This window comes from Lipotes vexillifer, unplaced genomic scaffold (assembly GCF_000442215.2).
Source record: "Lipotes vexillifer unplaced genomic scaffold, Lipotes_vexillifer_v1.1 scaffold1789, whole genome shotgun sequence".
Lineage (NCBI taxonomy): Eukaryota > Metazoa > Chordata > Mammalia > Artiodactyla > Lipotidae > Lipotes > Lipotes vexillifer.
This window is the reverse complement of record NW_006792600.1, coordinates 157,845-176,058: the sequence shown is the minus strand read 5'-3', so window position 1 is coordinate 176,058 and position 18,214 is coordinate 157,845. Positions and strand designations below refer to the sequence as shown.

At 35.1% G+C, this 18,214-nt stretch overlaps 1 protein-coding gene across 1 annotated transcript in view; it reads left to right on the top strand.

Moving 5' to 3' along the window:
* Window positions 1-666: 666 nt before the first annotated feature.
* LOC103079721 (E3 ubiquitin-protein ligase UBR3-like) overlaps window positions 667-18,214 on the top strand; it is a gene marked incomplete at its 5' end in the record, with an annotated part of 116,276 nt that continues 98,728 nt past the window's right edge. Inside the window, 6 exons of the mRNA XM_007465781.1 lie at window positions 667-714; window positions 3,290-3,394; window positions 4,475-4,648; window positions 4,835-4,867; window positions 6,483-6,943; window positions 11,228-11,316. Coding sequence (XP_007465843.1) covers window positions 667-714; window positions 3,290-3,394; window positions 4,475-4,648; window positions 4,835-4,867; window positions 6,483-6,943; window positions 11,228-11,316 — 910 coding nt within the window. The remainder of the gene's footprint in view (window positions 715-3,289; window positions 3,395-4,474; window positions 4,649-4,834; window positions 4,868-6,482; window positions 6,944-11,227; window positions 11,317-18,214) is intronic.

The following is an 18,214-nucleotide window of genomic DNA, read 5'->3' as shown; positions in this document are numbered from 1 at the left end:
TCCATATATATGTGTTAGCATACGGTATTTGTCTCTTTCTGACTTACTTCACTCTGTATGACAAACTCTAGGTCTATCCACCTCATTACAAGTAGCTCAATTTCGTTTTTATGGCTGAGTAATATTCTATTGTATATATGTGCCACATCTTCTTTATCCATTCATCCGATGATGGACACTTAGGTTGTTTCCATCTCCAGGCTATTGTAAATAGAGCTGCAGTGAACCTTTTGGTACATGATTACTCTTTCTGAATTCTGGTTTCCTCAGGGTATATACCTAGTAGTGGGATTGCTGGGTCATATGGTAGTTCTATTTGTAGTTTTTTAAGGAACCTCCATACTGTTCTCCATAGTGGCTGAACCAATTCACATTCCCACCAGCAGTGCAAGAGTGTTCCCTTTTCTCCACACCCTCTCCAGCATTTATTGTTTCTAGATTTTTTGATGATGGCCATTCTCACTGGTGTGAGATGATATCTCATTGTAGTTTTGATTTGCATTTCTCTAATGATTAATGATGTTGAGCATTCTTTCATGTGTTTGTTGGCAGTCTGTATATCTTCTTTGGAGAAATGTCTATTTAGGTTTTCTGCCCATTTTTGGAGTGGGTTGTTTGTTTTTTTGTTATTAAGCTGCATGAGCTGCTTATAAATTTTGGAGATTAGTCCATTGTCAGTTGCTTCATTTGAAAATATTTTCTCCCATTCTGAGGGTTGTCTTTTGGTCTTGTTTATGGTTTCCTTTGCTGTGCAAAAGCTTTTAAGTTTCATTAGGTCCCATTTGTTTATTTTTGTTTTTATTTCCATTTCTCTAGGAGGTGGGTCAAAAAGGACCTTGCTGTGATTTATGTCATAGAGTGTTCTGCCTATGTTTTCCTCTAAGAGTTTGATAGTTTCTGGCCTTACATTTAGGTCTTTAATCCATTTTGAGCTTATTTTTGTGTATGGTGTTAGGGAGTGATCTAATCTCATACTTTTACATGTACCTGTCCAGTTTTCCCAGCACTACTTATTGAAGAGGCTGTCCTTTCTCCACTGTACATTCCTGCCTCCTTTATCAAAGATAAGGTGACCATATGTGCGTGGGTTTATCTCTGGGCTTTCTATCCTGTTCCATTGATCTATATTTCTGTTTTTGTGCCAGTACCATACTGTCTTCATTACTGTAGCTTTGTAGTATAGCCTGAAGTCAGGAAGCCTGTTTCTTTGGGTTTTTCCGTAACATCTTAGGGATAATAAATGTCAGTAATTCTTGATTTAAAAATTAAAGAAGCCTACTGCAAATGATTTGTGTCCTTTCAAGTTAAATTTTTTCAACCTTTTTATTTGCTTACTGTAAAAATAATATTTCATCAAAAATAGAAAGGCAATATTTAATTGTTATAAGATTATTATGAACAAATTTTTAAAAATCTCAACTTTATAATAGCTTTCATGACTTTTATGATAATAGAAGAACCTTTAATTGACATTGCATTGGCAGGTCAACTTTCTAAAAATCAGTGTCAGTAAACCATTTCATCTCCTGCCATGTTTAATATTAAAAATCTTTAATATAGAACATGTTGATAAAATTCCCCAGAAACCATTTTTATTTTTTTTTGTAGTACCTAATAAGGTTTTTTTTTCTTAGGCTTTAAGTTACTCATTTGAAGCTGTAAGATGTAATGCCATAGGATTTCAAGCCAAAATTTATTTGATTTTAGCTAGTAATGCTCTATTTATTAAGAGGAGGCAGTGTAGTAATGATAGGCAATCCTTGGGAGTTTGAAACTGTGTTCTAGTATTGCTTATGCTAGCTGAGTGTGTGGCTGAGCCTTGGTTTCCTCCCTGTAAAGTACTGGATTAGAAAAAATGACCTTTGTTGCCTCCCAGCCTTCAGTCCCCTCTTACTGTTCTTGCTCCTTCCACTGTCCATACCACCTATCTACTATTTATTGAACACCAGTTGCTAGATACTCTATGAAGCAAGTTACAGATAGTGATCATGTAATCCTTGCAATATTCTGGACTACTGTTCCAGTTTTAAAGATGAGAAAAATTAAGGCCAGATGTTGCTCAAGGTCAAATAGCTAAGTATATACAGAATTTGTATAAAAAAATCAGGTTTTTAAAAGGTTTTGAAAGTCTCTTCTCCTCACCACTGTGCCACACAGAATATGAATGGAAAAGCCTTCTCAGTAGTCAGAATAAGCATTAGAAAGTCAGTGAACTGAAAGTCTTTATTTTTTAGTCACAATAGATTAGCTCCTAAGTGACTAAGTCCTTTCCAAGCTCCCTCTGCCATTTGGGCAGTTTCTGCTAGGCTTAGCCTAGACTGGCCTCTTTTTTGTTCTCTTTAGTCTCATCTGCAGCTGACAATGCCACTCCCTGCAGAAGCTCTTCCTCTTACCCCTTCCATAGTTTGACCAGATGGCTTTTTTTTTTTTTTTTTAAATAATGAAGACAACATGATAGCTGCCAGGCTGTTTTTTTCTTATGGTATTTTATGTGTCTTGTGGTTAATAGTTTGTTGCATCATATTGAATGAGTGATTGGTGTAGGTTAGCCCCAAAGTCCTGCATAAAATGTGTAAGGCTTGCATTGTGTATTCCGTGTATAAGGTCAGATTTATCAGTATTTCCTTAGAGAAGCCTCTCTCCTAACCACTTGCATTTCTTTTTCCTTTCTCACTCATATAAACCACACATTGCATACACATTTACACAACAGCACAAAACACTCAGGTTCAGAACTTTAATTTTAGAGACAGATTTTAAGAATATTAATGTTCCATAAACAATTATTTTGCTCCCAGTTATATGCCAGGTGCTATGCCAAACACATTTGCATGAATTATCCTATTTAACAAACTTATTTATCTGATATCTTTGTCATCAGGAGAAGAGTGTCAGCAACTTAGAATGTAAAATAGTCTTGTTAAATTACTTTATTAGATACTAGTATTTTTATAATAATGGTTTTAGTGGATTATTTAATGTCTTAACCTTTAGGAAATCAGTGAACTAATATCTCTGGATATTGCCTAAAATACTGTGTGATCTTGAGAGGGAACCTGTTTTACTGGTTTTAGTTTTGTCTTTTCTCCAAGGTATGGCTTTATTTACGTATCTGATTATGAATTTTGTGTATATATGTATATATATATACATATGCATACATACACATATATGTGTATATGTATTTTATGTTACTTTCATCTATAGCATTAAAATATTTTTTGATATTTAAGTGAAATATGTTTTATGGAAAAAAAGTAATTACAGGGCATTTTTTCCCTTTTTAAAGATTTTGATGGATCATCAAAATCTGTCAGAACATGTACTCTGCATGGTTTTATATCTGATTGAATTAGGACTTGAAAATTCAGCTGAAGAGGAATCAGATGAAGAGGTAAGTAGTTTCTTGTATTTTTAAATGTTAAAGTTATGACATGCCTTAATAAAAGGTTGTATGTCATCTTGAAAGGTATTTATGGATTCATCATACTCAGATGAAAATCTTCCTAAGAACTATTGGAAAAGGCCCTTTTTAATCTTCACATACATATGTTCTTTGAGAGGTTTCACTAATACATTAAACTCCATTTGTAGAATTATTGAATTTGAAATTCGTGATTCATAATATATAGATCTAAGAAACGTGGTTAGTGCACTTTTGGTGTTAATGCTAATAACATTGATTACTGGTAAATAATTGTTATGTTAGGAATTCAGTCTAGAAATTCTAATAATTTGATTAGGGGTTAATTTTGAGTAGCAAATTGTTTCTGTAAAGGTTTTAAGTTAATGGAGTAAGTATTGTTATAAGGGAGAATGTTTACTTAAGAATACAAGTTGTTAATCTGTTTCAGGATTTTATAAGTATCACTTCCGTAAAAGTAATTGTCACTACAAATTGATTTTATAATTAATTGATATTTTACTCATCCCCTCCCTCCAAAAAGACAGAATACAACACAACATAATAACAGCAAAAAAACAAACAAACAAGAAAAAACCAGACAAGTAAAAAGACTAGGCTGTACTTTATATTCTAAGTTGAGTCAACATATATTCTTCCATAGATATTAAAAGGTCATTACGATTCCTCTAAGACTAAGTCAGACTTTTGGTTGATTTTTCAGACTTTCTTCTTCAGTTAGTCCAAATTAGCATTATTTGACTGTATTATGAGTTATTCCTAATGGTTGATGAATAATATTCTGTACTAAGTATTTCCAAATTGAAAAGTGTATTTTTTTCTGGAGAAGTTTAGCTGACTTCCATTGGACTTACATATAGTAGTACTGAGAAATTTGTTCTAAAATTTTGTGTTTGTATTTGGTTTTATTAGCACTTTGTGATTTGTGAATGAGACTATAAGGGATTCAGGAATATGACAGGCAATAGACTATTATTTGGGCTTGTTACATTTCCATTGTACCTTAGACCAGATTGGCAAGGTTTGATATTCATTATGTTTATGTTTTAGGCATCAGTAGGTGGACCAGAACGTTGTCATGACAGTTGGTTTCCTGGTAGTAACTTAGTATCAAACATGCGACACTTTATAAATTATGTTAGAGTGAGAGTTCCAGAGACTGCTCCTGAAGTGAAGAGAGACTCACCTGCAAGTACCAGCTCTGATAGCTTGGGTTCTTTACAAGTAAGTGTAAAAGAGAGAACAAAAAAAAGGAAAGACTTTGTTATGTTGGGTTGTGTCATTTAGATCATCCTATCATATCCAAAAAAAAAATAAATGTGGTTGTAGATAATTTTAAATTGTCTTTTATTTCCTCTGATATATCTAAGCAACTTTTGCCTCACCCATCTTCTTCCTTTAATCTGCCAGAGTTCACGTCGGCCTAAAGTTCTTCAAAGAGAGGTAGAAGTATATAATATTTGCATTAACTAGCAATATGGCTTTAACTGGAAATGGGGACAAATGCTGAAGTAATTGTGTGTATATGTGTGTGTTTAATTAATATGGTTAGATTTAAAAAATGTTTAATGTGTGTGTGTTTTTTAAATGCAGTAATTTTGGCTTAATTTTAAAGAAAATTCATATTATTGAACTTAAAAAATAATACTGCATATTTAATAGTGGGTTTTTCTTAGTAGTGTTAGTATTTTGGGCCAATTATAAGCGGCACATTTCAGTCTGTTTACATTTAGCATTGTTACTAACATCTTAAAAATGAATGTTCCCTAAATCAAAATAAATTTAATCTTTAGTTGCTGGTGGCATGCCCATTCACAACTTTTTTTTTTTTGCTCCTAAGGCAGTTAATTAACTTTGATAAAATAAGCCCACAAAAATCTTAAACTCCATATATAGTGTATTTGGACGCATTTTGAAAATCAGCTCTCTCATTGCATGTAGCTTAATTAATTTATAGAAAGCAGAAATGAAAAATCTTGATATGACGGGGCAAATAACTAAATTTAAATACCTCTAATTCCTACAATATAGATTTTTGCAAGTAAAGAACATTGAATCAGACATTTCTTGTTGAAGAGTCTATTTGTAGGAACTTTCTTTGTCTTTGACAATATGTTTTTGCTGTGAACACCATAAAGAATTTTGATTAAAATATTAGAATCTGTAAGCAGCAGTCTTTGCCTCTAATGCTGATAGAGAGTACGTTGAAAAACAGCTTGGATGTTAAAAAAAAATAATGTATGTTGTAATTCAGCTCATAAAAAGCTCAACTGATTGAAGTATCCTTTCTATGCTTGCTTAAAAAAATTAATGAAATCCATTAAACTAGCTTGTATCTTAATTAAAAGATGATTTCTAAGAGCCCTAATGCAGTTTGACTGCTTTAGCAGAAAAGGCTAGTTTGAAGATAAATTATTGAGAGAAATGGTTTTAAAAAATCTGTTCAAATGACAAATTATAGTGATATTTAAATATGAAAGAGATTAGTTTGATTTTTCATCTTTATATTTCACTTCAGTAACTTAAAGCATTTGTGTTAGAATTAATTTTCAAACTTTTGAAGTTCCTTAAAAATGAAATTAATTAGCAGTTCAGATTCATTAATTTGGAAAAAAATTAATTTATAATTTTCTTAAGTGGAAGATATTGTGGTCTTTCAGAAGTTGGTAAAGAGTATAGTATTCTTGATGAATGTTGGATAGAATAGCTTTTATTCCTTTAATCTGATGAAGGACTTTGTTTATGATTCCTCTTTAATATGGCTGTAGAAACTACTCAAGCTTTGTCTATTTTCCCTGGTAGGTAGGCCCAGGAGGTTGTAAAACAGGTGTTACTGTGGATAATCGCCTTTCTCCTCGATGTTTCCAGGTTGAGTGGGACTAAGTATATTTGAGAGAAGTGAAGAGACAGATTTACTTAAAGAGCAAATCTATTAAATAAATAAATCTTTGGATGAAACTTTGAACATTCCCTTTTGAAAATGTAGTACTAATGTGGTTTAAACTTGACACTTGGATAACTTCTCTTGATTTTTCTTTCTTTCTCTTTTGAATGGTAGAATTCTGGTACAGCTCAAGTTTTCAGCTTAGTAGCAGAGCGTAGAAAGAAGTTTCAGGAGATCATCAATCGCAATAGCAGTGAAGCAAATCAGGTGGTTCGTCCTAAAACTTCAAATAAATGGTCTGCACCTGGTTCAGCTCCACAGTTAACTACAGCCATTTTGGAAATTAAAGAAAGCATATTGTCTTTGTTAATTAAACTTCACCACAAACTCTCAGGAAAACAAAACTCCTACTATCCTCCCTGGCTTGATGACATAGAAATTTTAATCCAACCAGATATACCTAAATATAGTCATGGAGATGGTATAACTGCAGTAGAAAGAATTTTACTAAAAGCTGCATTGCAAAGCAGAATGAACAAACGCATCATTGAAGAGATATGTAGAAAAGTGACCCCTCCTGTACCACCCAAAAAGATCACTGCTGCAGAGAAGAAAACACTGGACAAAGAAGAAAGGTAATTTTTATTTTTAATGCTTTAAACTAATATATGGTACAGTTGAAGATTTTATATTACCCCCCCCATCCCCACTTTTGGCCATCTGAGGCTAATCACCTGGATGTTTATCAGCTATAATCATAGCTGATAAGTTTGTAAGATAAATGGAATCAAAGATAGTCAGTGCTTGTGCATTTAGCATGCTTGAGTTAGTTATCATTTACATTTAGAATACATATGGTGACAGCCATATGTATTCTAAATGTAAGTGTACCTGTATGTATTTAAAGGTGAGCTGTAGAGTGCGTAGCTCATTGTTTTAATTAAAGAAACATACTGGGGCTTCCCTGGTGGCGCAGTGGTTGAGAGTCCGCCTGCCGATGCAGGGGACACGGGTTTGTGCCCCGGTCTGGGGGGATCCCACATGCCGCGGAGCGGCCAGGGCCGTGAGCCATGGCTGCTGAGCCTGTGCGTCCGGAGCCTGTGCTCTGCAACGGGAGAGGCCACAGCAGTGAGAGGCCTGCATACCGCAAAAAAAAAAAAAAAAAAAAAAAAAGAAACATACTGAAACTTATAAGTTTATTCTAAGTTTACAAAGGAGTAGTATAGGAGACCAAACACATATTCTATCGGTGCCATTATTATTTAAACATTTTTGGAGGTCTCATAGGTCTTTGAGCATCTATGGCACATTTTTGTGTGTTTCCATTTCTTCCTTGATGACAAATTTTTGTCCTTTGAGGATGGGTTTAATTTTTAAAACCTTTTTATTCTGAAGAAATCTCAAACTTACAGAGATGTTTCAAGGATAATACAAAGAACTTCCTGGATCATTTCAGAATAAGTTGCTTTACCCTGGAATACTTTAGTGCGTGTTTTTTTAGGAATAAGGTCATTTTCTTACCTAATCAGAATACACCTTTCAAAATAAGGGAATCAACATTTTATTTAGTACGATAAAATCATTAGATCCCAAGTTTTGACAGTTTTCCCAGTAACGTGTCTCAGAGCAAAAAGATCCAGTCCAGAATCACTCATTGCATTTTGTTGTCATGTCTCTTTGGTCTCCTTCAGCATGGAATAGTTTCCTCAGTTTTTCCTTTATTTTCTTGACCTTGGCACTTTTGAAGATTATAGAGCAATAAACACTGTAGAATGTCCCTCAATTTGGGCTTGCCTCCTTTCCTATTATGTTTGGATTCAGATGATGCACCTTTGAGAGGAATATCAAGGAAGTGTTGCTGGGGAGTTGCCTGGTGGCCTAGTGGTTAGTATCCTGGGCTTTCACTGCCATGGCCCAGGTTCAATCCCTGGTTGGGGAACTAAGATCGTGCAAGTTGCGCGGCCCGGCCAAAAAAAAAAAAGGAAGTGTTGCTGTTTTCTTTTGACTGCATCCCATCAGGTGTCACATGATTTTAATTTGTTTCATTACTGGTGATTAACGTTGATCACTTGATTATGAGGGTGTCTGTTAGACTTCTTCACTGTCAAGTTACCCTTAGTAACTTTCCTCTCTTCCCCCCCATTTGTAATTAATATGTAATTTGTGGGGAGATACTTTGAGATGCTGCAATATCCTGTTCTCCACCAACTTTCAGTTTATTCATTTATTTACTTATATCAGTTTGGAGTTATGGATTCTTATTTTATTTTATGGGTTATAATTTCATGCTCATTAATCATTTTGATGCTCAAATTGTTCTAGATTTGACCAGTGGGAGTCCCTTCAAGCTGGTTCCTGTGTTCTTTGGATTTCTCCCCACCATTCTTTGAGCATTTTCAATTATTTTCTGGGCCAAGAAGATAGCCCAGGTTCATCTTGTGTTTGGTATTAGCCATTTCTCTAAAGAGTCCTGGTTCCTTTTAGTAAAGAATCTTATTTAGAAACTACAATCCATGTGCTCATTCTAATGAGCTCGTTCACAGACCCTCTTAGTGGGCAAAATGTGTGTGTATGGGGGACGGATAAAGGGAGGGGAGAGAGAGTTATTAAAAACTATGACTGTGAGTTCAACCTGATAATCCCAATTCTAATCCAACACCATAGGATTTATTCTTCTTTTCCTTCTTTTCATAATTGTAACTCTTTCCTCCCATAGTGGCCCCTGGCCCCTATAATCCTTAATATGTATTAATTTTTGATTAATTCCCTTGTATGTAACCAATTTCTTGTAACTTTCCCCCACATGAATGCCTTCCTGTGCCGGGCCGTTGGGTCTTGCTTGACACCCTGTCCTAGGCCACTGTGCCACCTTCCACGTTCAGGAAGGAAAGAGAGCGCAGGAGTGGTTTTTTTTTTTTTTTTTTTTTGCTGTACGTGGGCCTCTCACTGTTGTGGCCTCTCCAGTTGTGGAGCACAAACTCCGGACGTGCAGGCCCAGCGGCCACGGGTCACGGGACCAGCCGCTTCACGGCATGTGGGATCTTCCCGGACCGGGTCACGAACCCACGTCCCCTGCATTGGCAGGCGGACTCTTAACCACTGCTCCACCAGGGAAGCCCAGGAGTGGTTTTTAATTTTTTGAAATGGATAATGTCATTGGGAGTCCACTTTGATGGTGATCAACCTGGATAATAATATATTGGCTTAAAATATAAAATATAATATAAAAAATAAGAGTTGTATTTATAAAATAGGTAATACAGTGAGTTTTCTTAAGTGGGCCCTAAATTACATTTAAAGTAAATGTTAGAAAAGGAGTGTTAAAAATCTCTTGAACTTTATTGGCAAAAATATGTAACTTTTCATGGTAAGCTGGATCACAGTACTTGATTTTATAGATGTTTGTGATTATCTCCACTAAATGGGTCAGAGTGGATGTGTGAATAATCTAAAAATTACCGTCAGCATTCCATTCTTCTAAATTCTATATCCTTTAATCATTTCAGATTAATAGCAGAATTCTTTTATGTTTCCCATAGAAATTACTTCATAGAATCTCAGTTTAATAAAATTCTTTTGTAGTATATAGATATAATAAATGGTCACTAAAAGAAACTGCTATAGTATACTCCATCCATTATGTTTTTTTTTTTTCCATCCATTATGTTTTTAATGTCCTTTGTATCATGGGCTATGCTAAATCCCTTTTTGAGTTTAGTTCAAGTAAAAAGTTTGTCTCTCCCAATGAGTTAATATATAACTTACCTTTTAACCTTTTTCTTCTTCCTCTCCCTCCTCTCTTGTTTTGAATTACTATATTAACCTTACCTTGCTGGGGGTAGAATTTTATGCTTATTAGTGTTTCTAGCATCTTTAAATGTAGGGAAGCCTATCTCCTGTCTTTATTAGTTTACTTTTATTTTCTTACACTTAATGTTATAGTCATTTTTTTTCTTTTTCAACTAGCCTCAAATTAAAGTGCTCTTTGGAAGTAGATAAGGGATAATTAATAAATAGAATAAAGTGAACTAATCCAAAGGAATGTTTATGCTTAGATTTGGAATATAGTTTTATCTTTATCTTGTATTTGAGACTCTTTCATATTCTTTTACTTCAAACAAAATAAACCAAACTTGGAATATTTCCTGGTAGAAACTGGAAAACTTCCTGGCTTTTTGCTATTGCTCTTTTAGGAAGAGACCAGTTCTTAAGGTAACAGTAAATCTGACTATTCTTCTTTTAAAAAATTAATTAATTAATTTTTGCTGCATCGGGTCTTAGTTTCGGCACATGGGATCTTTTTTTGCGGTGTGCGGGCTTCTCTCTAGTTGCGGCGTGTGGGTTCCAGAACGCGCAGGCTCAGTTGCCCCGCAAGCATGTGGGATCTTAGTTCCCCAACCAGGGATCAAACCCGCGTCCCCTGCACTGGAAGGCGGATTCTTAACCACTGGACCACCAGGGAAGTCCCCTAAATCTGACTATTCTTATCTTTTAGATTCTGTTCATAGCTTAACATAATAGTTTCTTGTAGCAATGAGTTTGCTATTATTTGTACCTGGGGTTCAATTGTGGATTCCTAGCTAAAACTCTTCTTGCTCTTGCTGTGAACTGACATATATTTAGGAAAGTGTGTTGTTGGACATCCAATTTTTCTGTCTACTTTAATTATTATTTCACATTTTAAAGTAAATCGTGGCTTTTATTTTAACCTATTTAAGCCCAGTGATTTTCAAACTATTTTAAAGCAGCAGAATCCTTTTAAGGACAATAAAATTTTACCGAAATTTAATACATAGTACAGAAAATTGGTTGTTCTTTACAGTGTGCGGGGGGCCTTTCGTACATCATATACTCCTGAAAGATAGTAGGTATGTCTTAAGCACGTCTGGTACTTATCACTTTATTTCTGTTTAATCTAGACGACAAAAGGCCAGAGAAAGGCAGCAGAAATTGCTTGCAGAATTTGCTTCACGACAGAAAAGCTTCATGGAAACTGCAATGGATGTTGGTAAGTCAAAATTTATTAGTTTAGAACTCTCATACTTACAGTTATTACCTTAGGGATTATCTAGTCCAATCATCCACCAGTTTTTAACATTACAGAAAGATGATTTCTGGTCTTTATTTAAACAATAGAGTGATGGAAGATCAGACCTTTATTATAGACAGTCCATTCTGTTGTTGAGTAGCTACAGTTGTTAGAAAGTTCTTCCTGATGGTAGTAATACAGTATTCTCCTGCTGCTTTCTTCTGTTAAACTGTCCTTTAGATTTGTGAGGTTCATCAGTATGAATTTACTTATTCTGACTTTTTCCTGTGAAATTATTCTAAGATCCTTAAAATAGTTTTCAGATACTTTCAGTGTCTCTTCCTGCTGCCCACCCCTTCACTATTTCTTAAAATCAGATGCACTTCTCACTTCCATTAGGATTAGCATTAGCATTTGTACAATGAGAGAGGATGCCATTTTCCTGTGTGATCGCAGATTGCTATGAGTAATCTTTTACAAACGTAGGAGAAATAGATTAAATCTCAATTAATCTCAGTCTTCAGTTAACTAGGATACTCCCTTCCCTGACTATTACTTGCATTTCATTGATTTCTCTCTCTCTCTTTTAACTTTTAGACAAAAATGCTGAAAGAAAATACACTGAAGTTGTGCCTTTAGTTAAAATATATACACATATGTGCATTCAGACATGCAAATACAGTCTCATGCACATAAGCACATGTAACTAAAGTTATATATATATATTAACTAATGTTCAATATATAACTAATGTTCAGAAGAGGTGTGAAGAGGAGGGTCAGTCCAGATTTAGCATAATGTGTTCTAAACCATCAACAGTAGAGTTTATGTTCAAGACATAACTTTGATGTAAAGTATACTAAATTCTGCTTATTGGGTTAACTTGCTATCAGTTGACTTTTTTTTTAAAATATCTTTATTGGAGTATAATTGCTTTACAATGGTGTGTTAGTTTCTGCTTTATAACAAAGTGAATCAGTTATACATATACATATGTTCCCATATCTCTTCCCTCTTGGGTCTCCCTCCCTCCCACCCCTCTAGGTGGTCACAAAGCACTGAGCTGATCTCCCTGTATTATGTGGCTGCTTCCCACTAGCTATCTATTTTACATTTGGTTCAGTTGACTTTCTTATAAGAAATATGAGGATTTAGTTCATTGACACTGCTTTCACTTTTTCTATTGTGTTTTCTTTTCCTTCTTTCCAAAAATTAATAATTATATATATTTTTTGGCTTTTACAGATTAAAGATAATTGTAATAAGTGTTACAATTAAGTGTTCTATTAAGTGTTCTATCTATAGCCAGTTTCTTCATATCTTTTCATATAAAATGAACTAATAAACACCCCTATTTTTCATTTTTCTTTTCCTTATCTCTACCTTCTGCATTTTATTAGTTACTTCTTTTCTTTTAAATTAAGGTTGCCAACATTTTGTTTTGCAGTTGCAGTCAAGTCTTCCATCCAGAGGTTTATTCTAAACGTTGAAAAACAGTTAAGATAACTTTTTGAATATTGTTGAATACAGGGCTAAAAAATAACCTAGTATTCATTTACTTTTTTTTTTTTTTGAGTCCAGTGGCCTGACTCCTAGCGCACTTTAAGGAGATTGTATTTAGTATATAGCCTCTTTTCTCACAGTCTTGCAATTGCTAAAACCGTACCATCCTTTATTCATTTCTGTTTGGGCCATTACTTTGTTATATTGTCTTTTGTTTCTCCTGAAGTGTCCAACTGCCTTTTTTTTGAACTAATATGCCTTTATGATATCCCTATTATTCTGCCCACTCAATCATACTGTCCTTTGCATGGAATTCTATTCCAGTCTGGTCCATTTGCTCTGTAGGCATGCTCTACAGCCATTACCTTAGGATTTTCCTCTTATCATGTTGATCTGGGGTTTCCTGCATCTTGTGTCTTTCTGGGAGTCTTGATTATTGGAGTGCAGCCTCAAGTGTATTCCCAATAATGCTTGTGCTGGAAGCTAAACTTTCTGATTCTTTATATTTCTAGATGGAACTCTGGTTTGCCTTCATGCTTGATTGTTAATTTGGATGAACATAAAATTCCCTGTTGATACACATTTTCTGTTACAACTGTTAAAGCAATACTCCCTTGTCTTTTGCCATTAATTTGATAAGAAGTATGGTGGTAGTTTGATTCTTATTCCTTTGTGGGTGAGCATTTTTTTCCCTTTCCTGTGACACTTTTATAATTGTTTGATCTTTAGAGATCTGAAGTTTTATGATATGTATCTAGGTGGATCTTTTTTCATTCTCCTTAGTACTTAATGGACCTTTTCAGTCTGAAGATTCATGTATCAGAAGCTCTGAGAAAAATTTTTCCTATGATTTTCTTGATAACTAGTATAGCCATCTTCCAAGATGACCCTCAATGATCCATACCTCCTAGTATTTATGCCCTGTGTAGTTTTCTCTGACATTGTGCCAGAATTGGTAGACATGATCACTGGGATATGGCAGAAGTGATGGTATGTCATTTCTGAGATTAGGTTATGAAAGATACTATGGCTTCTCTCTTGACGGCTTTTCTTTCTCTTGGATTACTCATTCTGGGGAAAGCCAACTGCCGTGTTGTGAGCAGCCCTATGGAAAGGCCTGTGTGGTTAGGGACAGAGGCCTCTGGCCAACAGTCATGTGAGTGAACTTGGATGTGAAACTGCCAGCCCCATTCAAGTTTTCAGATGAATACTGCCCAGCTGTTAGTTTGACAGTGATCTCATGAGAGATGCTGAGCCAGAACCATCAGCTAAGCTGCTCCAAGGTTCCTGACCCTCAGAAACTGTGTGAGATAATAAGTGTTGTTTTAAGCCACTAAATTTTGTGGTAATTTGTGAAACAGCAATAGAAAATTATTATAATAACTTTTCTCCTTATATTTATTCTCTTTTGGTGGGACTCTCACTACTTGGATATTGGATCTCTTGGATCTTTTAATCTTTTGTGTCTTTTTTTTATACATCTTTATTGGAGTATAATTGCTTTGCAATGTTGTGTTAGTTTCTGCTGTACAGCATAGTGAATCAGCTATATGAATACATATATCCCCATATCCCCTCCCTCTTGCGTCTCCCTCCCACCCTCCCTATCCCACCCCTCTAGGTGGACACAAAGCCCTGAGCTGATCTCCCTGTGCTTTGCGGCTGCTTCCCATTAGCTATCTATTTTACATGTGGTAGAATATATATGTCAATGCTACTCTCTCACTACGCCCCAACCTCCCCTTCCCACCGTGTTCTCAAGTCCATTTTCAACGTCTGCATCTTTATTCCTGTCCTGACACTAGGTTCATCAGTTATGTCTTTTTTATATCACGTATTCTTTTTGCTTTACATGCTTAGAGGTTTCTTCTCTTCAATATCTTGGTCTTACTTTGTCTGTAGAATTTTTTTTCAAATCTTTCTGAATGTCTCTCTTTCTCAATTATCCTTTATCCTTCTGAATTACTTAGAAATTTAAGTTAGTCTTTCATGTTGTTAGTTTTCCTCATTTGCCTGATAATCCTTGACTCTCCTGGAAAGGTGGTCTGGGTAGTTAATTTGGGTTTACCCTGCTGAGGTCTAAGTAGGTTTGATTCTAGTAATTCTCTTTAGCGTGAGTATGGATGAGGCGTGTCGACTGTCAGACTTAGATTTTGGTGGGAGGACTGCAGACTACTCTGTTTGGGCCTCCAGATGTTAACACTTAATTAGAAACCCCAGTGCTCTCCAAGTGACTTGTTCATTTCCTCTGGAGAAAGATAGTCTTTTTTTCCTCCGTGAGGTAAATGTCAAATTATCTGAGTGCTCTGTCAGTCAAAGTTGGGGAGGGAGTTGGGGTGCTGAGTAGTGAAGTTCTGTATATAGACTTTTGATTAATTACTCTGTTTTCAGAGTCACTTAATACTTATGACTCCTATCCTCTGCCTTACTGACTGATTCTGAGCCCAGAGTTGACATTCTTCTAACGGACAGATCAATTCTTCCTTTCTGTAACTTTCTCATAATACATAAGTGGTTGCAGCTTTTATGACTTTCTTTCATTGTCAGCATGTCTCCATCTCCTCCAATCTTTTGGAAATTTTATTGACATTTCTTATTTGTTGGTTGGTGAAACTCTCTTCCACAACTCCATCCTTTTTCTATATTCTTGGGGAAATATTTCTTTATGTATTTCTCTACTTTTATTTCAGTGGTTTTTTAGAAGGAATGGAGACAAAAGCCTGGGCTCAGTCTGCAATCTTGATTAGATACTTACTTATATTTGTTATTAAATATATAAAGTTAAAATTTCTGTTATTGCAAAAACATTAAATTTTTATTATAGAAACTTAGAAAACACATATAATCAAAAATAAGAAAATAATATTGTATTTTTACTGTCAGATTTCCTAACCTAGGCTGTATCCTTACAAATCTTTTTCTGAGTATATATGTATATAAATGCTTTTTTTTTTTAACCAAAATGAGTTAATTTCACACATGCTGTTTATTCTTATGAAAAATTTCAAACATACAGAAAAGCTAAAGGAATAGTATTATGAATCCCCATGTACCACTATAAGCCTCCCCTAGTTAACATTTTTCTTTATTTGTTCTTTCCCTCTCTTTCTGTCTCTACTAAATGAAGTAAGTTATAGACATCATGACACTTTACTCCTAAATACTTTAACATACGTGTCCTAGGATTGAGAATATTCTCCTCCTCAAGCACAATACATCATATGTCAGAAAATTACTTTTTCTTTCAAAGTAAATAGCTTCAAGTACCAACCTGGATATTATGTTAAACAATGAAATCATTGAAATAAGTTTAAAAAATTTAAAATTGTTTACAGATCATTTTGTCCTTCAGTAATTCTACTAAGGGTATATAGTCAAAAGCTCTGTATTCTGAAGTCACTTGAGAGCAGTCTTTTTGGGGGAGGTAGTGTAACCAGTTTGATGTACAGTTTGGTTTGTTTGTTTGTTGGCAACCTTAGGAACTAAGAAAAAACGCTTAGTTAATACTGCTTTTAGAAATTGTTTTTATCCGTTGCCTCCCACTCCCAAGTGAGATAGAACAAAAACAGTTTTCTAAGGAATTGATTAAGCAAAGTATCGAGAGGAGGTTAGGTAGTATTGTCTTGAATAGGAGAATGGCCACCACATTCCCTGAGGAGACTGGAGGGAAGAGAGAAAGAGTGGATGGAGATAGAGGTGAGTCCATTAGGGGCAGGGGAAGTGGGAAGTTCAGGTGATCACTCATTTGCTTCAGTTTTCAGGGCTAAGTAAAATGTGAGTTCTGCTGAGTGAAAAGAATGCCACCTGAGGTTTGGAATAGTTGCTAATGAGAGTGGGAGATGTTGCTCACCCAGGCTAAGTATAAAAATTGGTAAACAATGCTTAGGAACCAGTTATGTTCACAGTCATATATTTGAATGTCAGTTACGTGCAAAGTTATTGACTCACTGTCCTAAATCTTACTACTTTTTGGAAGGTTTGATCTTTTTTGGTAGTAGCCAGGGCACAGGAACAACAATTGAGGGATCAGGCAGACATGATTGCTAGCAAACAGAGGCAGTTCCCAGAAGCCATCAGGATAATGGGCTCCGCTCTCTCCTTGTCCCGGTTCTTGCATGTTGCATTGGTGACAGGTGAGGTAATAATAGATTCATGAACGTTTGGTTTATTTATGTTGGTTATGGCCATGCCAGTGGGATTCTGGACCATTCAGATTTGCATATTCCTTTTATTTATAACCCACTCCCTTCCCAAAGAGATCTGTTTGACCCCTAGAACCTGTTTGAGATCCCATTTTCATACGTCACTCAAGATAAAAATTACAGAGTCATATGTCTCACTGCCTCTGATTACTCTGCTCATTTACATCTGATATTATGTATTATAATATTATTAACACATAAAGCAGGGCCCACACCTGAGGTACTATTTAGCAATAATACAGACACAATTTAATCTCAGTCCAGTCCTCTGCTTTATTTGTCAGATACCTTTTGTCTTCTTGCATTATTTCCCATCTGTGTTGTAAATGTAAGCATTCTGTAGTTGCTTCTTTCTTATTTTGCCTTTATCTTTGTGTATGAGGGATGTTCTCCCAAGATTTCCAGTCTAGTAACATAACATGTAGAGTATTTTGAATTTATAACATACAGTACTTTATAAGTCCTCTGATCAAATATTGTACATCATTAGGTAAAAATTTAAGGACAAACGCTTTTCTCTCTGAATGCAACAGATTTCTACTCTGTGATTAGTACTCTTACTTATATGTTGATAATGCCTTTTTGTAGTTATAAAATTTTCTATATGAAAAGACTCCCTCTGCAGTTCCTTCTGTCTTTGTCTCCTGATTACTCTACCCCATTATTTGTTTTTACTAGCCATCTAGGTATAGAAGTCAGGATGTTAGACCTTGATTCATTAAGGCTTATCAGATAGATATGACTGAAATCCAACATAATTGTTTCAAGTGAGAGTTTAGATGCTTAATATAGAGTAAATTTATTTTGGAAATTATTTTCTTATCTTAAATATACTACATTTAATCGTAGAAGTTATATGGTACAGAAAAACATAAAGAAGGATGAATTTTATCCCTAATCCCACCATCCAAAAGACACGTACATTACAGATGATACTGCGTAGTACAATTTGGTTTCATGTCTTCTTGCTCAACATTTTAGCATAAACATATCCCTATATTATTATTAAAACTCCTGGTAACTATGATTTTTAAAGGCTTTACTTCGTTGGAGAGGTAGCAGGTAGTGGTTATCATCATGGACTCTGGAGCCTTACTGCCAAGTTCATATTGCAGCCACTCCATTGCCTGGAGTAATTTACTGAACTTCTCTCTACATTGGTTTCCACATAG